Source organism: Musca autumnalis, unplaced genomic scaffold, assembly GCF_047663935.1.
Source record: "Musca autumnalis isolate F117 unplaced genomic scaffold, ASM4766393v1 scaffold_2, whole genome shotgun sequence".
Taxonomy (NCBI): domain Eukaryota; kingdom Metazoa; phylum Arthropoda; class Insecta; order Diptera; family Muscidae; genus Musca; species Musca autumnalis.
The window spans coordinates 24,907,885-24,934,149 of record NW_027411755.1 but is presented as its reverse complement, the minus strand read 5'-3'; the positions used below and the strand labels follow the sequence as shown (position 1 = coordinate 24,934,149).

Sequence of the window (26,265 nt, the reverse complement as noted above, 5' to 3'; positions counted from 1 at the left end):
GGCAGAATTTAATCAAAACATGGAATGCTTTGTGTTAGATATTCTACGAAGTTATTTCAATTTTCAGTGTCTAATCTTATCGAAGTGATGAGGAGCGGGACTGGGGGTCATCATTATCTTCTTATGAGGCGAATATTAAACAAAAGTGTGAATTGGAGAAATATTGAGATAAAGAAATGCATTTTGGCAGGATGAAGTGTGGATTTTGTAAGACTATTTTGGTATGTCTTTAAGACACTTCTTCAAGCAACAGCAGACCAAGAGACAATAGAATCATTGTCAACACAATAATGACCTACAGAATTATGTTTTTATCTTTAACCCATTTCATTGCTTTATCTTATTGAGAGCACCACAATCCCTGCTCTGTGGCTATGCAATGATTATTACTTCCATACTTATGGTGGTATAACTATCATAAATGTTATCAAGTTTCCAAATAAAATTCTTAATTCGACAGAGGAAATAATCAGCACAAAAAAATATAAAATAGAATTTTTGAAGTGGAAACAAACATGAGTGGTTCGCAAGCGTTTAGTTTTAAATGAACGGTGTCGGTGTAAAGAACAAACAAATTGATCGGTATAACAGTTTCGTATTTATTTATTGGCCTTTTCTAAAGTGAAATCAATAATCAAAGATAAATTATTGTGGGCAAAACACATGTCTGTGCCATATTATGTGTGTGTGTGTGTTCATCTGATCAATTGAAAATATAAGCAATTTTGGGCAATTAATAAACAAATGATGCCTTAAAACAACGAAAGATTTCAGCACCACCTGTACAATTTTGCAAGTGAAATCAAAAAAAAAAAAAAAAATCAAAAGAAATCGTAAACATATTTTTTTGTTTAATGTCAAGTTCGAAAATCAACAACAAATTAATTTAAACAGAAAAAGAAAAATCTCAAAATTGTTTTTCAAATGTTTTCTTTTTAAATAATTCGCCGCCGCTCCCTCAGAAAATGACCCATCAAATCGATATGAGAATGTTGAAAGGTTTCGTGTGTATTTATCGTCGGAATTTCGAAATTTTCCTGCTAATATGTACCATGGGTATTGCATGTGTCCTTTTGACACATCATGTCCGTTCGGCCATAAAGGATGTTGGCTATGATCGTCAATTAAATATGGCACAGGCGGCTGCTCCACAACAGACCTCTACACCGGATCCACGTCAAATTCGTAATGGTTATTTGAAATCGATGTTAAATTGCTACGATCACCCCCTGCAAATGGAACAAATGCAATATGGCCATTATTGGTTATTGAAAAATCTCATACGCGGACGTTTGAGCGCCAATATGGGATGTGCAGAATCCATTACCTATACAACAAATGGAGATTATACATTCATGGATAATTTGGCAGAGGTTGTGACAAGGTAAACTAAAAGACCAATAAAAGAGTTATGAACTTTTTTTCAATCGTGGATTTTTAAAATATTTTTTCATACTCCAATAAAACGTGGGAAATAGTTTTTCATCTTGCAATAAATGGTGGATTTTCTTAAAACTACTTTTGCATCATCCAATAAAATGTGGATTTAAAAAAAACGTGGATTTTTAAAAAATATTTTTTCCAAAAACATGGATTTTGTAATAAAATTTTTTTCCAGCAACGTGGATTTTTTAAAAAATATTTTTTCCAACAACGTGGATTTAAAAAAAAAATACATTTCCCAACAACGTGGATTTTTAAAAAAAAATATATATATTTTCCAACAACGTAAATTTTTTAAAAAAATGGATTTTATAATTAATTTTTTTCCAAAACGTGGATTTTTTAATAAATATTTTTTCCAACAACGTGGATTTTTTAATAAATATTTTTTCCAACAACGTGGATTTTTTAATAAATATTTTTTCCAACAACGTGGATTTTTTAATAAATATTTTTTCCAACAACGTGGATTTTTTAATAAATATTTTTTCCAACAACGTGGATTTTTTAATAAATATTTTTTCCAACAACGTGGATTTTTTAATAAATATTTTTTCCAACAACGTGGATTTTTTAATAAATATTTTTTCCAACAACGTGGATTTTTTAATAAATATTTTTTCCAACAACGTGGATTTTTTAATAAATATTTTTTCCAACAACGTGGATTTTTTAATAAATATTTTTTCCAACAACGTGGATTTTTTAATAAATATTTTTTCCAACAACGTGGATTTTTTAATAAATATTTTTTCCAACAACGTGGATTTTTTAATAAATATTTTTTCCAACAACGTGGATTTTTTAATAAATATTTTTTCCAACAACGTGGATTTTTTAATAAATATTTTTTCCAACAACGTGGATTTTTTAATAAATATTTTTTCCAACAACGTGGATTTTTTAATAAATATTTTTTCCAACAACGTGGATTTTTTAATAAATATTTTTTCCAACAACGTGGATTTTTTAATAAATATTTTTTCCAACAACGTGGATTTTTTAATAAATATTTTTTCCAACAACGTGGATTTTTTAATAAATATTTTTTCCAACAACGTGGATTTTTTAATAAATATTTTTTCCAACAACGTGGATTTTTTAATAAATATTTTTTCCAACAACGTGGATTTTTTAATAAATATTTTTCCAACAACGTGGATTTTTTAATAAATATTTTTTCAACAACGTGGATTTTTTAATAAATATTTTTTCAACAAAGTGGATTTTTTAATAAATATTTTTTCAACAACGTGGATTTTTTAATAAATATTTTTTCAACAACGTGGATTTTTTAATAAATATTTTTTCAACAACGTGGATTTTTTAATAAATATTTTTTCAACAACGTGGATTTTTTAATAAATTTTTTTTCAACAACGTGGATTTTTTAATAAATATTTTTTCCAACAACGTGGATTTTTTAAAGAATATTTTTTCCAACAACGTGGATTTTTTAAAGAATATTTTTTCCAACAACGTGGATTTTTTTAAGAATATTTTTTTCAACAACGTGGATTTTTTAAAGAATATTTTTTTCAACAACGTGGATTTTTTAAAGAATATTTTTTCCAACAACATGGATTTTTTAAAGAATATTTTTTCAACAACGTGGATTTTTTAATAAATATTTTTTCAACAACGTGGATTTTTTAATAAATATTTTTTCAACAACGTGGATTTTTTAATAAATATTTTTTCAACAACGTGGATTTTTTAATAAATATTTTTTCAACAACGTGGATTTTTTAATAAATATTTTTTCAACAACGTGGATTTTTTAGTAAATATTTTTTCAACAACGTGGATTTTTTAATAAATATTTTTTCAACAACGTGGATTTTTTAATAAATATTTTTTCAACAACGTGGATTTTTTAATAAATATTTTTTCAACAACGTGGATTTTTTAATAAATATTTTTTCAACAACGTGGATTTTTTAATAAATATTTTTTCCAACAACGTGGATTTTTTAAAGAATATTTTTTCCAACAACGTGGATTTTTTAAAAATATATTTTTTTCAACAACGTGGATTTTTTAAAAATATATTTTTTTTCAACAACGTGGATTTTTTAAAAATATATTTTTTTCAACAACGTGGATTTTTTAAAAATATATTTTTTTCAACAACGTGGATTTTTTAAAAATATATTTTTTTCAACAACGTGGATTTTTTAAAAATATATTTTTTTCAACAACGTGGATTTTTTAAAAATATATTTTTTTCAACAACGTGGATTTTTTAAAAATATATTTTTTTCAACAACGTGGATTTTTTAAAATATATTTTTTTCAACAACGTGGATTTTTTAAAAAATATTTTTACCAACAAAGTGGATTTTTTAAAAAATATTTTTTCAACAACGTGGATTTTTTAAAAATATATTTTTTTCAACAACGTGGATTTTTTAAAAATATATTTTTTTCAACAACGTGGGTTTTTCAAAAATATATTTTTTTCAACAACGTGGGTTTTTCAAAAGTATATCTTTTTCAACAACGTGGATTTTTTAAAAATATATTTTTTCCAACAACGTGGATTTTTTAAAAATATATTTTTTCAACAACGTGGATTTTTTAAAAATATATTTTTTCCAACAACGTGGATTTTTTAAAAATACATTTTTTCAACAACGTGGATTTTTTAAAAAATTATTTTTTCAACAACGTGGATTTTTTAAAAATATATTTTTTTCAACAACGTGGATTTTTTAAAAATATATTTTTTTCAACAACGTGGATTTTTTAAAAAAATATTTTTTCCAACAATGTGGATTTCTTAATAATTTTTTTTCAACATCGTGGATTTTTTAAAAAATATTTTTTCCAACAACGTGGATTTTTTAAAAAATATTTTTTTCAACAACGTGGATTTTTTAATAAATATTTTTTTTCCAAAAACATGGTTTTTTTAATAAATATTTTTTTAAGTAACGTGGATTTTTTAATAAATATTTTTTCAACAACGTGGATTTTTTAATAAATATTTTTTCAACAACGTGGATTTTTTAATAAATATTTTTTCAACAACGTGGATTTTTTAATAAATATTTTTTCAACAACGTGGGTTTTTAATAAATATTTTTTCAACAACGTGGATTTTTTAATAAATATTTTTTCAACAACGTGGATTTTTTCAAAATATTTTTTCCAACAACTTGGATTTTTTAAAAAATATTATTTTTCAAAAACGTGGATTTTTTAAAATACATTTTTTCCATACAACGTGGATTTTATAATAATTATTTTTTCCACAAACGTGGATTTTTTAAAAAATATTATTTCCAACAACCTGGATTTTTTTAAAAATATTTTTCCAACAACGTGGATTTTTTAAAAATATATTTTTTCAACAACGTGGATTTTTTAAAAATATATTTTTTTCAACAACGTGGATTTTTTAAAAATATTTTCCAACAATGTGGATTTTTTTAAAAATTTTTTTTCCAACAACGTGGATTTTTTAAAAAATATTTTTTCCAACAACGTGGATTTTTTAAAAAATATTTTTTCCAACAACGTGGATTTTTTAAAAAATATTTTTTCCAACAACGTGGATTTTTTAAAAAATATTTTGTTCAAAAAAAATATTTTTTTCAACAACGTGGATTTTTTAAAAATATATTTTTTTCAACAACGTGGATTTTTTAAAATATATTTTTTTCAACAACGTGGATTTTTTAAAAAATATTTTTACCAACAAAGTGGATTTTTTAAAAAATATTTTTTCAACAACGTGGATTTTTTAAAAATATATTTTTTTCAACAACGTGGATTTTTTAAAAATATATTTTTTTCAACAACGTGGGTTTTTCAAAAATATATTTTTTTCAACAACGTGGGTTTTTCAAAAGTATATCTTTTTCAACAACGTGGATTTTTTAAAAATATATTTTTTCCAACAACGTGGATTTTTTAAAAATATATTTTTTCAACAACGTGGATTTTTTAAAAATATATTTTTTCCAACAACGTGGATTTTTTAAAAATACATTTTTTCAACAACGTGGATTTTTTAAAAAATTATTTTTTCAACAACGTGGATTTTTTAAAAATATATTTTTTTCAACAACGTGGATTTTTTAAAAATATATTTTTTTCAACAACGTGGATTTTTTAAAAATATATTTTTTTCAACAACGTGGATTTTTTAAAAATATATTTTTTTCAACAACGTGGGTTTTTTAATAAATATTTTTTCAACAACGTGGATTTTTTAATAAATATTTTTTCAACAACGTGGATTTTTTAATAAATATTTTTTCAACAACGTGGATTTTTTAATAAATATTTTTTCAACAACGTGGATTTTTTAATAAATATTTGTTCAACAACGTGGATTTTTTAATAAATATTTTTTCAACAACGTGGATTTTTTAATAAATATTTTTTCAACAACGTGGATTTTTTAATAAATATTTTTTCAACAACGTGGATTTTTTAATAAATATTTTTTCAACAGCGTGGATTTTTTAATAAATATTTTTTCAACAACGTGGATTTTTTAATAAATATTTTTTCAACAACGTGGATTTTTTAATAAATATTTTTTCAACAACGTGGGTTTTTCAAAAATATATCTTTTTCAACAACGTGGATTTTTTAAAAATATATTTTTTCCAACAACGTGGATTTTTTAAAAATATATTTTTTCAACAACCTGGATTTTTTAAAAAATTATTTTTTCCAACAACGTGGATTTTTTAAAAATATTTTTTTCCAACAACGTGGATTTTTTAAAAAATATTTTTTCCAACAATGTGGATTTTTTAATAAATATTTTTTTCAACAACGTGGATTTTTTAAAAAATATTTTTTCCAACAACGTGGATTTTTTAATAAATATTTTTTCCAACAACGTGGATTTTTTAATAAATATTTTTTCCAACAACGTGGATTTTTTAATAAATATTTTTTCCAACAACGTGGATTTTTTAATAAATATTTTTTCCAACAACGCGGATTTTTTAAAAAATATTTTTTCCAACAATGTGGATTTTTTAAAAAATATTTTTTCCAACAATGTGGATTTTTTAAAAATATTTTTTCCAACAATGTGGATTTTTTAAAAATATTTTTTCCAACAATGTGGATTTTTAAAATTTTTTTTTCCAACAACGTGGATTTTTTAAAAAATATTTTTTCCAACAACGTGGATTTTTTAAAAAATATTTTTTCCAACAACGTGGATTTTTTAAAAAATATTTTTACCAACAACGTGGATTTTTTAAAAAATATTTTTACCAACAAAGTGGATTTTTTAAAAAATATTTTTACCAACAAAGTGGATTTTTTAAAAAATATTTTTTCAATAAAACGTGGATTTTTTAAAAAATATTTTTTCAATAAAACGTGGATTTTTTAAAAAATATTTTTTCAATAAAACGTGGATTTTTTAAAAAATATTTTTTCAATAAAACTTGGATTTTTTAAAAAATATTTTTTCAATAAAACGTGGATTTTTTAAAAAATATTTTTTCAATAAAACGTGGATTTTTTAAAAAATATTTTTTCAATAAAACGTGGATTTTTAAAAAATATTTTTTCAATAAAACGTGGATTTTTTAATAAATATTTTTTCAACAACGTGGATTTTTTAAAAATATATTTTTTTCAACAACGTGGATTTTTTAAAAATATATTTTTTTCAACAACGTGGATTTTTTAAAAATATATTTTTTTCAACAACGTGGATTTTTTAAAAATATATTTTTTTCAACAACGTGGATTTTTTAAAAATATATTTTTTTCAACAACGTGGATTTTTTAAAAATATATTTTTTTCAACAACGTGGATTTTTTAAAAATATATTTTTTTCAACAACGTGGATTTTTTAAAAATATATTTTTTTCAACAACGTGGATTTTTTAAAAATATATTTTTTTCAACAACGTGGATTTTTTAAAAATATATTTTTTTCAACAACGTGGATTTTTTAAAAATATATTTTTTTCAACAACGTGGATTTTTTAAAAATATATTTTTTTCAACAACGTGGATTTAAAAAAATTGCAACAATGTGGATATTTTAAAAAATATTTTTTTAATAACGTGGATTTTTTAAAAAATATTTTTTCCAACAACGTGGATTTTTAAATAAATATTTTTTCCAACAACGTGGATTTTTAAATAAATATTTTTTTCAAAATCGTGGATTTTTTAATAAATATTTTTTTCAAAATCGTGGATTTTTTAATAAACATTTTTTCATTTTTTATAAATATTTTTTTTTAAACAACGTGAATTTTTTAAAAAAATATTTTTTCCAACAACGTGGATTTTTTAATAAATATTTTTTCAACAACTTGGATTTTTTAATAAATATTTTTTCAACAACGTGGATTTTTTTAATAAATATTTTTTCAACAACGTGGATTTTTTAATAAATATTTTTTCCAATAACTTGGATTTTTAAATAATAATTAGGGGATGAAAGATACCAAGGAACGGTCCTGACCGGCTTTAACATGGTAAAGTCCAGGATTTATCTTGGTCCCTCTTTCATCTCAAGTGGACACTGACCACCTCCCCGTGGTGTCACCTGGGGAACTGCCTTTAACACCCGTTAAAGGTAGTGAGCTAACATAAGAACGTTAAATACTTGGGTTTGGGCGTCGGGTTAGTAACCCTCCCCTAGAAAAAACAGCCTACTACGAAAAAACGAAAGAAAAGAAAAACGAACTCCGCAAACGTTTTAAGGACCATGATCTGCGTATCTGCACCTAGAATGTTCGCACTCTTTATAGAGAAGGCGCAGTCTTCGCATTGGCAGACGTACTTGAAAAGTACAAGACCGATATTACTGCCATACAGGAAATACGATGGATTGGGAAAGGCGTCACAACAACACCTAAAGGTGACGCACTGTATTATAGCTGCCATGATACAAAGCATGAGTTTGGTTGCGGTTTTGTAGTTGGTCAGAGGTTAAAACATCTGGTCTCCAGCTTCAGCCCAGTGAATGAAAGACTTGCCACAATTCGATTAAAAGCAAAATTCATCAACATCAGCTTTATCTGCGCTCATGCTCCAACCGAAGACAAGGACGAACAGACCAAAGATATATTCTACGAGCGCTTAGAAGAAACATATGACCGTTGTCCTGCCCATGACATTTAAATTGTTCTAGGGGATTTTAATGCCAAAATTGGAAAGGAGAATATCTTTGGACAAACAGTCGGGAAATTCAGTCTACATAGTGAAACATCTGACAATGGTATGCGGCTGATAGACTTCGCAGCGGCAAAAAACATGGTAGTTAGCAGTACCAGATTTAAGCATCTCGATATTCATAAGGGCACTTGGCTGTCTCCAGACCAAAGAACAATAAATCAAATTGATCACGTTGTGATAGATGGACGACATTCATCGAGCGTGTTGGATGTACGATCGTTCCGAGGAGCAAACATAGAATCGGACCATTGCCTCGTTGCAGCAAAGGTACGTACCCGTCTAAACGTTGCAAATAAAGAACGGACAGACACAACACGAAAGTTGGACATCGCTAAGCTGCAAACACAACAGATAGCCACAGCATATTCCACTCAACTGACCCAATTGCTTAATGAAAGCGCTTCTCGTCCCCATAACATATCAGCACAATGGCAAAATATTGCCCACTCCATGCAAACAGCCGCAAAATCAGTACTTGGATACCAGAGACCTCCACCAAAGAATCCATGGTATGACCAGGAGTGCCGTGCTGCTACCGAAGAAAAAAATGCGGCATATAGGGCTACTTTACAATCAGTAGCAACGCGTAGCGTACGAGAGAGGTAACGGGAGAAAAGGAGAGAAGAGAAACGTCTTTTCCGCAGAAAAAAGAGAGAGATGGAAAAGAGGGAGTGTGAACAAATAGAGATGTACAGGAGACAGAACGAAGTCCGAAAATTCTACCAAAGAGTGAAGCATCAAACTGAAGGCTTTGGTACAGGCATATCCTCCTGTAGAGACCAACAAGGTAATTTGGTAACTGATACAGATTGTGTGCTCAGGATATGGAAAGAACATTTTTCCAAACTGTTGGTATCCGATAGCAGTGAAGATGGCGAAGATACCACAGATCCAATCTCAGAAGATGGTATTGAATGTATACCGCCCAGCCAGGATGAGGTAAGGACAGCAATAAACCGGCTGAAGAATAATAAGGCGGCAGGAGCAGATGGCCTACCAGCCGAGCTGTACAAAACCGGAGGCGACACGCTGATAAGGTGTATGCATCAGCTAGTTAGCACCATCTGGCAGGAAGAACGCGTACCCGACGATTGGAACGTGAGCATCCTACGTCCAGTTCACAAGAAGGGTGATAAGACTGTGTGCTCCAATTACAGGGGCATAAGTCTGCTCCCGATTGCATATAAGACAGTATCTGGCATATTGTGTGAGAGACTAAAGCCTATGGTCAATGAAATTATTGGACCCTATCAGTGCGGCTTTAGACCTGGCAAATCCACCATTGACCAGATATTTACCTTGAGACAAATTCTGGAAAAGACCCAAGAAATGCAGATCGACACCTTCCATCTTTTCGTCGATTATAAAGCAGCATTCGACAGCCCTATACGTTCAAAGGTGTTCCAAGCCATGTCTGATTTTGGTATTCCTGCAAAGCTCATTCGGCTTTGTAGAATGACGTTAACTGAGACAAGATCCTCAGTTAAAATAGGAAAGAACCTCTCCGAAGAGTTTATTACCAAAAGAGGTTTCAGACAAGGAGACGACCTGTCGTGTGATCTATTCAACATCCTGCTGGAAAAGGTCATACGAGACGCGAAGGTCAAAAGAAATGGAACGATATACACGAACAGCCATATGTTACTTGCTTATGCCGACGACATTGACATCATGGGTCGATCGGTAAAGGAAGTAACTGACACCTTTGCAAAAGTCGAAAGAGAATCTGCTAAAGTTGGTCTGGCAGTAAACGGCGAAAAAACCAAGTTGATGGTATCGACGCGTAATATGTCCACTAACCCCGCACCATCTGTGAATGTTGGTACGTACAATTTTGAGGTAGTAAAGGACTTCGTCTACCTCGGCACCGCCATAAACACACCAAATAACATCAGTTGGCTAACAGATGCTACTTTGGGCTGAGTAAGCAGTTTAGGAATAAAGCCACCTCTCGTCAAACAAAAGTAACACTTTATAAAACACTGATACTACCGTTCTAATGTATGGTTCCGAAGCATGTGTTCGAGAGAAAAATTCTTCGAAAGATCTACGGGCCAATCTGTGTTGACGGCGAATATCGGCATCGTATGAACAACGAGCTGTATCAACTATACAATGACATCAATGTAGTTGAACGAATCGAGATACAACGATTGCGATGGCTAGGCCATGTTATAAGAATGAGTGATGATGAACCCGCTAAAATGGCGTATAAATACGGGCCGCATGGAGGTTCTCGCAGTTCTGGAAGGCCAAAGCTTCGTTGGATCGAACAAGTCAAACGAGATATCAGAAAGCTACATATCCCAGATTGGGAAAATACGCCAGCAAACAGAGAGGATTGGAGATTTTTTCTTAGCTCGGCTTATGGAACAAATGTTCTGTATAAGACCAGCTAAGTAAGTAAGTAATTTCTCCAACATCGTAGATTTTTTAAAAAATATTTTTCCAACATCGTGGATTTTTAAAAAAAATCTTTTTCTTCAACGTGGATTTTTAAAAAATATTTTTTCTTCCGATAAAACATGGATTTTTTAAAAAATAGTTTTTCTTCTTCCAATAAAACGTGGATTCAAAAATAATTATTTTTTCGTCAAAGTGGATTTTTTAAAAAATATTTTTTCTTCTTCCAACAAAACGTGGATTTTTTAAAAAATATTAAAAGATAGTTTTTTAATATCTTAAATTTTTAAAAGTCGATTTTTACAAAAATATTTTTCATCTTTAATTTAACGCGTATTTTTTAAAAAAAATTTTATAGTTTTCATTTTCATAAATATCACATAAATGTTTTTTTTAATTACCTGGACTTCTGCGCCACATGTTTTACCGGTTTGTGGTTAACCAGCGACACACAACCCCAGTATACGCACTTGCAATTGTTATCAGCAAGTGTTGCTTGCCCCTTGAAATTAAGAGACGTTGGGTTTTTCTATTCTTTCTTCGTTGTTATATGTTTTGGGAATTTTTTGTTTTATTTTTTTTGGGATAATTTTGGTGATTTGGGATTTGGTGATAAAAAAAGTTGTTATAAATTCATTTCCTCTCTTCATTTCACTGTAGAATTTTTTAGTTTTTTTATGTTCGTGTTCGAATAAGAAATTTGATCAGGAAATTCGTCTAGCGTTGTATCGATTCTGTGTTTCATAAGAAGTTAGGCGCCAACTGCATTAAAGGTTAGGCTAGGTTATAGGATGCAGAGCAAAGAGCAGAGCAGAGACGTAGGAGAGGGAGGACCATTGTTAAGTATAGGTACGAGTGAGAAATTAGCGAAGTATATAAATATGTTTGAGACTATTATCCATTTTGCTCTACTTTTAAATAATCCATGCTTTATTGGGAGATGGAATTTTTTTTAAATTCACGTTTTATTGGAAGGTGAACAAATATATTTTTTTTAAATTAACATTTTATTTGAAGATATTTTATTGGAAGATAAAAAATATATTTTTAAAATCTCCAAAAATATTTTTTAAAAAACCCACGTTTTATGGGAAAAAATCCACGTTTTATTGGAAGATAAAAAAATATTTTTTTTAAAAATCCACGTTTTATTGGAAGATAAAAAAATATTTTTTTAAAAATCCACGTTTTATTGGAAGATAAAAAAAATATTTTTTAAAAAATCCACGTTTTATAGCAAAGTGAAAAAATATTTTTTTAATAAAAAAATGGTTGTTTTTTTAACCCACGTTTTATTTAAAAAATAAAAAACATAGTTTTTTAAATGGAAAAATATTTTTTTTAAAAAATCCACGTTTTATAGCAAAGTGAAAAAATATTTTTTTAATAAAAAATGTTTTTTTTTTTAAACCCACGTTTTATTAAAAAATTAAAAAACATAGTTTTTTAAAAGGAAAAATATTTTTGTTAAAAAATCCACGTTTTATTGGAAGATGAAAAAATATTTTTTAAAAAATCCACGTTTTAGTGGAAGATGAAAAAATATTTTTTAAAAAATCCACGTTTTATTGGAAGATAAAAAAATATTTTTTAAAAAATCCACGTTTTATTGGAAGATAAAAAAATATTTTTTAAAAAATCCACGTTTTATTGGAAGATAAAAAAAAATATTTTTAAAAAATCCACGTTTTATTGGAAGATAAAAAAATATTTTTTAAAAAATCCACGTTTTATTGGAAGATAAAAAAATATTTTTTAAAAAATCCACGTTTTATTGGAAGATAAAAAAATATTTTTTAAAAAATCCACGTTTTATTGGAAGATAAAAAATATTTTTTAAAAAATCCACGTTTTATTGGAAGATAAAAAAAAATATTTTTTAAAAAATCCACGTTTTATTGGAAGATAAAAAAATATTTTTTAAAAAATTCACGTTTTATTGGAAGATAAAAAAATATTTTTTAAAAAATCCACGTTTTAGTGGAAGATGAAAAAATATTTTTTAAAAAATCCACGTTTTAGTGGAAGATGAAAAAATATTTTTTAAAAAATCCACGTTTTAGTGGAAGATGAAAAAATATTTTTTAAAAAATCCACGTTTTAGTGGAAGATGAAAAAATATTTTTTAAAAAATCCACGTTTTAGTGGAAGATGAAAAAATATTTTTTAAAAAATCCACGTTTTAGTGGAAGATGAAAAAATATTTTTTAAAAAATCCACGTTTTAGTGGAAGATGAAAAAATATTTTTTAAAAAATCCACGTTTTAGTGGAAGATGAAAAAATATTTTTTAAAAAATCTACGTTTTAGTGGAAGATGAAAAAATATTTTTTAAAAAATCCACGTTTTAGTGGAAGATGAAAAAATATTTTTTAAAAAATCCACGTTTTAGTGGAAGATGAAAAAATATTTTTTAAAAAATCTACGATTTAGTAGAAGATGAACAAATATTTTTTAAAAGATCCACGTTTAATGGGAAGATTGAAAAATATTTTTTTTTTCAAATCCACATATATTATTGGAAGATGAAGAAATATTTTTTAAAAAATCAATGTTTTATGGGAAAACAAAAAATATTTTTTAACAATCCACGTTTTATTGGAAAATGAAACAATTTTTTTTTAAGAAATCCGCGTTTTATTGGAAAATGAAAAAAATATTTTTTTAAATCCACGCCTTATAGGAAAATGAAAAAATATATTTTTTTAATTCACGTTTTATTGGAAAATGAAAAAAAAAAATGTTTTTAAAAAAATTCATGTTTTATGGGAAAATTAAAAAATATTTTTTTAAAAAATCCACGTTTTAGTGGAAGATGAAAAACATTTTTTAAAAGTAGTTAATAAATATACGTTCTGAATCAAAGGAAAATGCCGACAAAATTCCTGGAATTGTATGTAATTTGATACTTTATGTAAACAAACAAACACGTGGGTGGTACACTGAGAAGATATGTATGTATGTGTGAGTGTGGGAAATTCTTGGAATTCCGTTTGTCCGTCCGTAATGTAAACAAATAACACGTGTTACCATGGGACAATTCTAGGAATTCCGTCCGTCCGTCCGCGTGACCGTGGGAACTTTTTGGAATTCCGTTTGTCCGTCCGTCTGTCCATAAGCATGCTCAATTATGCTTAAAATCAACGTGGGTGGTCCTCTTTGTCCGTCCGTCTGCTGACCGTGGGAACTTTTTGGAATTCCGTTTGTCCGTCCGTCTGTCCATAAGCATGCTCAATTATGCTTAAAATCAACGTGGGTGGTCCTGTTTGTCCGTCCGTCTGTGGGCATGCTCAATCAAGATTGAAATCAACGCCTGTACGTCCGTTTGCCAGTTCATTGATCTAATTTCTCAATGTTGTGAAATAAATGAGTCATCATCAGCTGGGTTTAAATAAAAATGAATGAAACTGTACTCAAAAAGAATTTCTTTGAGTGCATAAATCAAAAAGATCCAAATGAATTCATTTGGATCTTTTCGATTTGTTTATTTCAGAAGTCAAGTAAAGAATTAGCAAAGACTTGAATATTGGATTGAAGGGATGCTTTGGTATATTAAAGCATATGTGGGTGCGTGTGTATGTTTGATTCTTTGTAGTTATGAGGCATTATGTTGCAACACTTTGTTATGAGTAAGAGGCTGAAAGGGGAAAGCATCGAATGCTTTAAGACCATTGACCATATTTTTGTATGAATGTTGCCCTTCGATTGAAGCAGTGACCATTGTTGAGGTAATGAGTTTATATGTACATATGTTTGTGTGTATGCCGTATGTTTCCTTTGCTTTGGATTGGATCAGCAGCCACGATCGCTTTATTGTAAGTTTGTGTGTATGTCGTTTGGTTCTTTTTCCTTTCCTTTAAATCAGCAGGCGTAATTGTCGCTTTTAACGAAAGCAAAAGGCGACAAGTGGCTGGGCCTATCTGCTGTGTTTGAATATGAATTCGATCGATCTTTTCGATTTGTTTATTATTATTATTCGATGAAGGCGACAAAGTCTTTAATATTGAATTGAAGGGTGGATTGAATTTTTGGTTGCTTCAAATTGATCTTTGCAATGGATTTGGATATGAGTGCAAATGTGATTAGGGAAGTTAAGGGGGATGGGGGAACCAATGTGTACAAATAAGAAATCGATGACCATTGTTGAGGCATAGCGTTTGTATGATATGTATGTACATATATTTGTCTTCACATTGACCTTGAAAAGGAATATGTTAAGATTATAACGTTGAATTCCTTACATCTGTGTATGGAAAAGTGAAGATAGGTTTATTTTAGGAGAGTGAAGGGGGAAAGGGGAATAGGGAAAAATCAATCTTTACAAATAAGAAATCGACAAGAACTTTTAGTTGACTTAACATATGTATGCTTAATGAATTCCACAATATTGTGAAATTCATGTTCTTTTCGATTTGTTTATTTCAAAAGTCAAACTAGGAATCGTCAAAGACTTGAATATGGAATTGTAGGGGTGATTTTGATATAAGTGGATCTTTGCAGTTGTGAAGAATGTATGACATTAATGCTCCACATGAATTCGTTAGATTTTTTAGATATGTTTGTTTTGGAAGTCAAATTAAGATTCGGGTTATTGGAATATACAAATGTGGGTGCGTGTGTATGTTTTATTCTTTACAGTTATAAGGAAAGTATGGAATTATGCTGCAACACTGGTTTACATTATGATTAAGGGATTTTAGGGGGGAATGCAGGGAAAGAATAGAATTTGCTTTAAGCTTTGTTTAAGCATTGTTCTGCGACTATTCGATTGAAGCAATGATCATTGTTGAGGCATTATTATGTATGACCATCAACTTTATGTTGTTATATGTTTACATTAAAACAAAAGAAGGAATCATTGATTTTTCATTCAGTATTACTCAATATCCAATTTTGTTATTATTATGGATTATTGGACCTTTTCAAAGATAAGAAATGTGGCTGGAACATCAAATAGAGGCAAAAGTATGCTTCAACTTGACCTTGAAATAAAATTTGAAAATATGCTTATGTTGCTTTTTTTATCACAACATCTAAATATCACCCCATTTCTCCGCAATTTAATACACAAATTATGAAAAACAAAAATCTCACTCTTCATTAACATTTAAGATCTATAAATGCATACATATATTGTAATAACTTTATTAGTCAGAAACATACTTTCAAACTGTTACAATATGGATTCTCAATATATCCTTCCTGAAATCTTCAAGGAAAGCACATTAAGGGAGTCGAAGGATATCGAAGCAGACAAATATTTGTTAAGAATAACGGATGAAATTCAGGCGGAATTCTATATAACACATGGTTTGAAAACGGACAGAAACAGAATCCTTAAGCTTTTAAAAAGGATGGAGAAAATCACAAATGTCAATAATAATTGAATTTAAATGATTATTAATAAATAAGAAATAAACAAATATTTTTGTTGCATATTTCTGGGGGGAAGAGAATCCAATGGTTTATGTCTAATTTCCATCTTCTTATCTATAATTTTGTCCCTGTGTTTAGCAAAAATATGGCAACACTATACACAGTCACTATTTCGTGCTACAGCTCGATTTTCGTTTCAACAACTTATTATTATAGCTCACCCTATCCCTAATTTGGTTCAACAGCTCTCTCTTAGTGTTCAACCACTTCATATTATAACGCAACAGCTCCCTAATATTACACAACAGATCCCTCAACCCTCTTCACTTTAAACCGAACCTATTCATACAAGGAACACATTTTGATATTTCTCAAACATACAAATTACAAAGCGTACAGATATCATATTTTCAAGAATATTTATTTCAAGCAAATAAATATTAGTGTACCTCACTCAAATTGGAAATTCGAAGGAAAAGAAACTTAAACAATGCCATCTAGGGGTTGAGCTATCGATACCTAAATTATTACGAAGATATTATAAATGCTGACTTGTGTACATAACTGTACCATATTACTCATTAAAACAAAAAATGAAATAAAAAACAATGATATTCAGAAGACCATAGATTCCATTTATTTCGTAATCGCAGTGTACACATGTGAATAATTAATATATAATATCTGCCTCTCGTAGTTCTTCAATTATAGAAACCATCTCATTTGTGTGGTCATATTTTCCATTTTGATTTGATTCTACCAACCGCTTTAGTCGTTCAACAAGAACATTGGGATCGTTCCAATACACATATTGAGGTTTTTCAGGATTTACTCTCATTAGGCCTTTACCAGTATGAGTGCCATCGATTATCTTCTTTATTATATTGGTGTATTTATATCCCTTGTTAGATTTTACTCGTTCATTATGGTTGTAGTTCACTTTATGTGCATTGGAGTTGAGTAAAATTTTCTTATATATCCCCAACTCTGATTCATCGTAGTTTTTGGGTTTTTGATGAAAGAGAAGTTCAAATAAGCCTGGTGTGAGCGCCCAATTCTGGTTTCCTACGATAATTTTTTCATTATTTATTTCTAAAGCTTTATCTCCAAATTTCCATTCCCCATTAACATCTTTATGTGGACCGTATACAGTGTCCAGATTATTATTGATTTTCAATTGAAGAAGATTGTTTTCATAATCATAATCATCATGATCAGAATAAAAAGATTCTTCTCCACCCTCATCGTTGCCTGACTCATCTTGATTATTATCTTCTTCGTACTCTTCATCGTTTGCAGTGATTTCGTTTTTAAAATCTTCCTTATGTTTCTTGATACTGGAAAACGGTGTTTTCTCATATTCATGCATATTTTTTGTCTTGGATATCATGTATTTGGATGCATTTTCACTTGTGGTTTTAACTAATTTGTTTAGTTCATCTGTTATTGGTTTGAAGGTATTTTCCAATTGGGTTGTTCTTGCTTGTTCTCCCCTTTTAATGTTTTGAAATTTTCTTTTCAAAACATTGCGGGATTGAACCAATCGTTTCAACATTTCTTCTTCCATAGTTAGAGTTCTACTGTTAAATGTGGGACATTGTCACAATATAAATAGTGTATCCCTTGATCTTAACCCAACCTAACTTGAACCCAACCCAACCTGAATCCAACCTAACCCAAACCCAACATAACCCGAACCCAAACTAACCCGAACCCAACCTAACCCGAACCCAACCTAACCCGAACCCAACCTAACGCGAACCCAACCTAACCCGAACCCAACGTAACCCGAACCCAACCCAACCTAACCTGAAACCAACCTCAACACCATATACAATATTTAATATTTTACAATCATGCTTAAATGTTCATAATTGCCACAGATGTGTATTCACCTTTTCTATTGTTTATTATCCTAGAACAAAAAAAAAAGAAAATACTTTATATTTTGTAGACAAACAATATTATTTATTTATTTAGTCATCTCTAATATACATATCAAAAGCTTGAGTGTCGTCGGCTAAACTATAAACCATGGATCGTTTTCATCCAATGCCCATACGTTTTGTGCTTCTGGTATATACGGATAATCTTCTTCTGAATTCTCCAAAGATTGGTTTGTTCGGGTTTCGTTCTCCTTTCCTTCAGCATCGGTTTCCACTAGCAGAGACTCATTATACTTTGCCTCGAATTCATTTACAGCTTTAACGCAAGCAGCCTCGAACTCATAGTCCATTTCAAATAATTCAATTTGTTGTGGTGTATTTTGTGTTGCCTCGTAATGGTCTAACATATTGCAACAAATCTTTTCGAACTCTGTTTCATTCTCGAACTCAACTCCTAGCTCTCCGTTGATATTACTGACCATTTTTAGGTTTCTTACTTTTCTTGATGAAATGTCTCACTCATTTAAAGGAATTTTGAAAACTGAATATAGTTTCCGAGTCTAACCCAACTTTTATAGGGGTTTAATGTTTATATTAAATATAAAAGGAATACATCATAAGAAATGACTGTCCAAGACGACAAAACTATATATACATACATATAGGGTTTTATATAATAAATGCAATCTATGGTCTTCTGAATATCATTGTTTTTTATTTCATTTTTTGTTTTAATGAGTAATATGGTACAGTTATGTACACAAGTCAGCATTTATAATATCTTCGTAATAATTTAGGTATCGATAGCTCAACCCCTAGATGGCATTGTTTAAGTTTCTTTTCCTTCGAATTTCCAATTTGAGTGAGGTACACTAATATTTATTTGCTTGAAATAAATATTCTTGAAAATATGATATCTGTACGCTTTGTAATTTGTATGTTTGAGAAATATCAAAATGTGTTCCTTGTATGAATAGGTTCGGTTTAAAGTGAAGAGGGTTGAGGGATCTGTTGTGTAATATTAGGGAGCTGTTGCGTTATAATATGAAGTGGTTGAACACTAAGAGAGAGCTGTTGAACCAAATTAGGGATAGGGTGAGCTATAATAATAAGTTGTTGAAACGAAAATCGAGCTGTAGCACGAAATAGTGACTGTGTATAGTGTTGCCATATTTTTGCTAAACACAGGGACAAAATTATAGATAAGAAGATGGAAATTAGACATAAACCATTGGATTCTCTTCCCCCCAGAAATATGCAACAAAAATATTTGTTTATTTCTTATTTATTAATAATCATTTAAATTCAATTATTATTGACATTTGTGATTTTCTCCATCCTTTTTAAAAGCTTAAGGATTCTGTTTCTGTCCGTTTTCAAACCATGTGTTATATAGAATTCCGCCTGAATTTCATCCGTTATTCTTAACAAATATTTGTCTGCTTCGATATCCTTCGACTCCCTTAATGTGCTTTCCTTGAAGATTTCAGGAAGGATATATTGAGAATCCATATTGTAACAGTTTGAAAGTATGTTTCTGACTAATAAAGTTATTACAATATATGTATGCATTTATAGATCTTAAATGTTAATGAAGAGTGAGATTTTTGTTTTTCATAATTTGTGTATTAAATTGCGGAGAAATGGGGTGATATTTAGATGTTGTGATAAAAAAAGCAACATAAGCATATTTTCAAATTTTATTTCAAGGTCAAGTTGAAGCATACTTTTGCCTCTATTTGATGTTCCAGCCACATTTCTTATCTTTGAAAAGGTCCAATAATCCATAATAATAACAAAATTGGATATTGAGTAATACTGAATGAAAAATCAATGATTCCTTCTTTTGTTTTAATGTAAACATATAACAACATAAAGTTGATGGTCATACATAATAATGCCTCAACAATGATCATTGCTTCAATCGAATAGTCGCAGAACAATGCTTAAACAAAGCTTAAAGCAAATTCTATTCTTTCCCTGCATTCCCCCCTAAAATCCCTTAATCATAATGTAAACCAGTGTTGCAGCATAATTCCATACTTTCCTTATAACTGTAAAGAATAAAACATACACACGCACCCACATTTGTATATTCCAATAACCCGAATCTTAATTTGACTTCCAAAACAAACATATCTAAAAAATCTAACGAATTCATGTGGAGCATTAATGTCATACATTCTTCACAACTGCAAAGATCCACTTATATCAAAATCACCCCTACAATTCCATATTCAAGTCTTTGACGATTCCTAGTTTGACTTTTGAAATAAACAAATCGAAAAGAACATGAATTTCACAATATTGTGGAATTCATTAAGCATACATATGTTAAGTCAACTAAAAGTTCTTGTCGATTTCTTATTTGTAAAGATTGATTTTTCCCTATTCCCCTTTCCCCCTTCACTCTCCTAAAATAAACCTATCTTCACTTTTCCATACACAGATGTAAGGAATTCAACGTTATAATCTTAACATATTCCTTTTCAAGGTCAATGTGAAGACAAATATATGTACATACATATCATACAAACGCTATGCCTCAACAATGGTCATCGATTTCTTATTTGTACACATTGGTTCCCCCATCCCCCTTAACTTCCCTAATCACATTTGCACTCATATCCAAATCCATTGCAAAGATCAATTTGAAGCAACCAAAAATTCAATCCACCCTTCAATTCAATATTAAAGACTTTGTCGCCTTCATCGAATAATAATAATAAACAAATCGAAAAGATCGATCGAATTCATATTCAAACACAGCAGATAGGCCCAGCCACTTGTCGCCTTTTGCTTTCGTTAAAAGCGACAATTACGCCTGCTGATTTAAAGGAAAGGAAAAAGAACCAAACGACATACACACAAACTTACAATAAAGCGATCGTGGCTGCTGATCCAATCCAAAGCAAAGGAAACATACGGCATACACACAAACATATGTACATATAAACTCATTACCTCAACAATGGTCACTGCTTCAATCGAAGGGCAACATTCATACAAAAATATGGTCAATGGTCTTAAAGCATTCGATGCTTTCCCCTTTCAGCCTCTTACTCATAACAAAGTGTTGCAACATAATGCCTCATAACTACAAAGAATCAAACATACACACGCACCCACATATGCTTTAATATACCAAAGCATCCCTTCAATCCAATATTCAAGTCTTTGCTAATTCTTTACTTGACTTCTGAAATAAACAAATCGAAAAGATCCAAATGAATTCATTTGGATCTTTTTGATTTATGCACTCAAAGAAATTCTTTTTGAGTACAGTTTCATTCATTTTTATTTAAACCCAGCTGATGATGACTCATTTATTTCACAACATTGAGAAATTAGATCAATGAACTGGCAAACGGACGTACAGGCGTTGATTTCAATCTTGATTGAGCATGCCCACAGACGGACGGACAAACAGGACCACCCACGTTGATTTTAAGCATAATTGAGCATGCTTATGGACAGACGGACGGACAAACGGAATTCCAAAAAGTTCCCACGGTCAGCAGACGGACGGACAAAGAGGACCACCCACGTTGATTTTAAGCATAATTGAGCATGCTTATGGACAGACGGACGGACAAACGGAATTCCAAAAAGTTCCCACGGTCACGCGGACGGACGGACGGAATTCCTAGAATTGTCCCATGGTAACACGTGTTATTTGTTTACATTACGGACGGACAAACGGAATTCCAAGAATTTCCCACACTCACACATACATACATATCTTCTCAGTGTACCACCCACGTGTTTGTTTGTTTACATAAAGTATCAAATTACATACAATTCCAGGAATTTTGTCGGCATTTTCCTTTGATTCAGAACGTATATTTATTAACTACTTTTAAAAAATCCACGTCTTGGTGGAAGATGAAAAAATATTTTTTAAAAAATCACGTTTTTTAGAAAATGAAAAAAAATTTTTTAAAAAATCACGTTTTTTTGAAAATGAAAAAAAATATATTTTTATAAAATCTACACTTAATTAATAATTGAGGTTAATTACATTTGTTTTTCTCTCTTACAGATGGATGGGTCCGGTCAGTATTGCCCTTTTTGCTCCGGGTCATGATTTCAATGCCACCATGGATTCCATACAATATGCCCGCAATTGCCTACCGCATAGTTTTCTCATAAGGGAATATGTAACATTTCACATTTACTTCCCCAATGATCATATGCCTCCTCAAAGGGTACCCCTAAACGAAGAAGAAGCTCTAGAATGGCCCTATGATTGTCAGCTGGAAGAAGCACCCTATGAACATGTGGATCGCTCCTCAATGTATAAAACCCAGAAAAATCTTACATATCCCATAAATGTGGGAAGGAATATAGCCCGCAAGGCAGCAAATACCTATTTCATATTTCCCTGTGACATTGAGCTGTATCCTAGTCGGGGAGTAATAGAACAATTTCTCAACATGGCCTATGAAAATATAACCTTAGTTTCGCCCAGCTACGATGGTAGTAAATTGCGGGTTTATGTTTTGCCAGTTTTTGAGCTGCAAGCAAAGGCCAAAATACCGAATAATAAAAAGGAGTTGGTGCCAATGCTTCGGAATAAGCAGGCAATAGCTTTTCATTATCGAGTGTGTAAGAATTGTCATGTGGTTCCGGACCAAGATAAATGGATTAACGCCACATATAGTGATGACTTGGTGGTGTTTACAGTGGCTAAACGTCAAAAGAAATATGTCTATTGGGAGCCATTCTATATCAGTGACAATCGTGAACCCCTATTCGATGAACGTGTCACCTGGGAGGGCCAATCGAATAAGAGAATACAAAACTATGCCATGTGTTTGCTCGACTATGAATATCATGTATTGCATCCAGCATTTTTGGTCCACTCACCGGGCATAAAGAAATTTGATCCGAAATCGGAACGTCAAAAATATGTTCGTCCCATGAATAAATTTATTGAGAAGAAAATTAAACCGGAATATGCGGTGCTCTATGGGACAAATAAGGGATGTAGGGTGTAACGAATGGCAAGGAATCTGAAGGGAATGAAACAGCTATGGGCAAGGGAAGCCAAACATATGTTACTAGTGTGTCAGTGGGGCCTCCAGTAATGTTTCATGTTATGCCAATGAATCTGCCGAAGGAGATATATCTGGCAACAACGAGGCCTGAACAGTCAACGAAATATTTTAACTGTAAATAAAAACATATATTTTTAGACTTAAATCACGAACTTAGTTATATTTTTAGTTAATAAAATAATGAAATAAAACTATTTTTTAAATAATATTTGTAATATTTATTAGTATCTATATATAGGTGGCTAAGAATCAGTCAACATATTTTAGAAAGACTGTAATAAACCTTAACGACCATAAATCATTCAAAATTCGTTTTTATTTTTTTTCAAAATGGGTAGCCAGAAGTAATATTCTTTAAAAAATCCACGTTTTGTGGTTAGCCCCAAAAAATATTCTTTAAAAAATCCACGTTTTGTGGTTAGCCCCAAAAAATATTCTTTAAAAAATCCACGTTTTGTGGTTAGCCCCAAAAAATATTCTTTAAAAAATCCACGTTTTGTGGTTAGCCCCAAAAAAATATTATTTAAAAAATCCACGTTTTGTGGTTAGCCCAAAAAAATATTCTTTAAAAATCCATGTTTTGTGGTTAGCCCCAAAAAATATTCTTTAAAAAATCCACGTTTTGTGGTTAGCCCCAAAAAAATATTCTTTAAAAAATCTACGTTTTGTGGTTAGCTCCAAAAAAATATTCTTTAAAAAATCCACGTTTTGTGGTTAGCCCCAAAAAAATATTCTTTAAAAAATCCATGTTATGTGGTTAGCCCCAAAAAAAAAATATTCTTTAAAAAATCCACGTTTGATGGTTAGCTCCAAAAAAATTTTCTTTTAAAAAACCACGTTTTGTGGTTAGCCCCAAAAAATATTCTTTAAAAAATCCACGTTTTGTGGTTAGCTCCAAAAAACTATTCTTTAAAAAATCCACGTTTTGTGGTTAGCCCCAAAAAAAAATATTCTTTAAAAAATCCACGTTTGATGGTTAGCTCCAAAAAAATTTTCTTTTAAAAAACCACGTTTTGTGGTTAGCCCCAAAAAATATTCTTTAAAAAATCCACGTTTTGTGGTTAGCTCAAAAAAAATTCCTTAAAAAATTGTTTAAAAATATTATCTTTATTTGCTTCCCGAGTACATATTTAAATTTTTTTTAGATATGCATTGTGGAGTTCATCCTTCCTTCACCCTCCTCATACCTCACAGTATTCATTGATGCCATATATTACAGCATATTCAGGCACCATATCCACAATTTCCTCTGCAGCATAATACATGCGAGTATTGCTCTCATCAAAAGGTTTGGGGCCGGGAGAATGTGTTAAAAAGGCGGGATGTAAAATAAAATATTCATAACCCAGCAAACACATGGCATAGTTATGCATACGTTTATCATATTTTCCCTGCCACATTAGGCGCTCATCATAGTCTGGGATGCGGTTATCACTTACAAAGAAGGGTTCCCAAAATGGAAGACTGGTAAAGCGTTTCACAACGGCCACAACTTCCATTTTCTCACTTATACTTCGATTTAACCATTTTTCCGCTTGAGGCATTAGATGACAATAACTACAACTGGGGGCATGTATTGCCATGGCCATTTGCATATTGAATTGGGACATTAGCTCTTCCTTGTTGTCGGGAATAATGGCATGGGGTTGCAAATCAAAGGCTGGCACAGCAAAGACATGGGGATTTTCATTGTTGATTAGCATCGGATTTTGTGAGATCATCTGAAGAAATTTAATTATAAATTTCTTACTGGGATACAATTCTATGTCTGCAGCCAAGTGGAAGTGAGTATTGGTAGATTTCCTGGCCACATTTCGACCCACATTGATTGGAAAGTCCACATTAGCAGAATTTCTATAGATTTTGTTGGCCTTTACTCGTTCATATGGGGCATACACATTGGAACAATCATATGGCCAGGTTAGTGCTTCATTCTCTGAACCAGGTACCATCTCCGCAGGCATGTGGCCACTGGGAAAGTAAATGTGGAAGGAGACATAATCACGTATCAGCTGACTTATTGGCAAACAATGTCGGGCATATTGTATGGCATTAATGGTGACATTGAAATCGTGGCCTGGGGCAAACAGGGCCACACTAACAGGGCCCAGCCAGCTAAGGAGAAGGGAAACATAAAAACCGCAAATTATTTTGCTTAAAACTCTTCTACTCACCGTTCAACAATATTCTCCAAATGGTTCAAATAACTATAATCAGCAACTGTGGCGAATGTCACAGATTCAGCACACCCCATTCTACGGCTTCGATGACCAATAAATAAATTCTGTAAAATCCAATATTCACCTCGAAAGAACAATTCCATTTTTAATTCAGAATCTTTACAATCCAATATTGATTTCAAAATCTTTCTTGTTTTGGAATCCAATTCCAGAGATTTATAATCCTCATTGACATACTGCCAGACGGCAAACTTTCTTAAGTGGACATGCGGCCCACCAGTTTCCAATGAAATTATTAACCACGTTAAAATAAGACTTACAAAACCCAAGAAGAAAATAACGAAAATTTTAATTCGCGTTTCATTAGGGTTTAGATTTTTAATGCTACCCATTTGTTGCTGTGTCTTGTCTTCAACTTAACCTGAGAAGAAATGTTTTCTTTAGCCTAAAATTGGGTCTCTTTCTGTCTGTTTTAAAGCAAAAAAAAAACAACAAATGACCCAATTTCAAATTTCAGCTGATCAAAATAGGAAGTAAACAGAGAATTTTAGATTCAATGAAGGTCGTTAGTAAGAGAAGGAAACAGTGGTTGCAAAATATATCTATATTTCGGCCTACCCACAAAACGTGAATTTAAAAAAAAAATATTTTATGAGCCTCCAACAAATTATGGATTTTTTAAAAATTTTTTTTGAGCCTCCAACAAAACTTGGATATTTTAAAAAATATTTTTTTAGCCTC

General features: G+C 30.5%; 2 protein-coding genes across 2 annotated transcripts; one reads left to right on the top strand and one right to left on the bottom strand.

Moving 5' to 3' along the window:
• The first annotated feature begins 535 nt into the window (after positions 1-535).
• LOC141392354 (beta-1,4-glucuronyltransferase 1-like) lies at positions 536-23,652 on the top strand. The gene is made up of 2 exons (XM_073965303.1): positions 536-1,384; positions 22,327-23,652. The coding sequence occupies exons 1-2, from the start codon at positions 966-968 to the stop codon at positions 23,282-23,284; spliced, it is 1,377 nt and encodes a 458-aa protein (XP_073821404.1). The 5' UTR covers positions 536-965; the 3' UTR covers positions 23,285-23,652.
• Positions 23,653-24,417: 765 nt separating this feature from the next.
• Positions 24,418-25,884, bottom strand: LOC141392353 (beta-1,4-glucuronyltransferase 1-like). Its single transcript, XM_073965302.1, has 2 exons — positions 25,519-25,884; positions 24,418-25,459 (listed from the first exon to the last, which is right to left on the bottom strand). The coding sequence occupies exons 1-2, from the start codon at positions 25,665-25,667 to the stop codon at positions 24,526-24,528; spliced, it is 1,083 nt and encodes a 360-aa protein (XP_073821403.1). The 5' UTR covers positions 25,668-25,884; the 3' UTR covers positions 24,418-24,525.
• Positions 25,885-26,265: the final 381 nt, after the last annotated feature.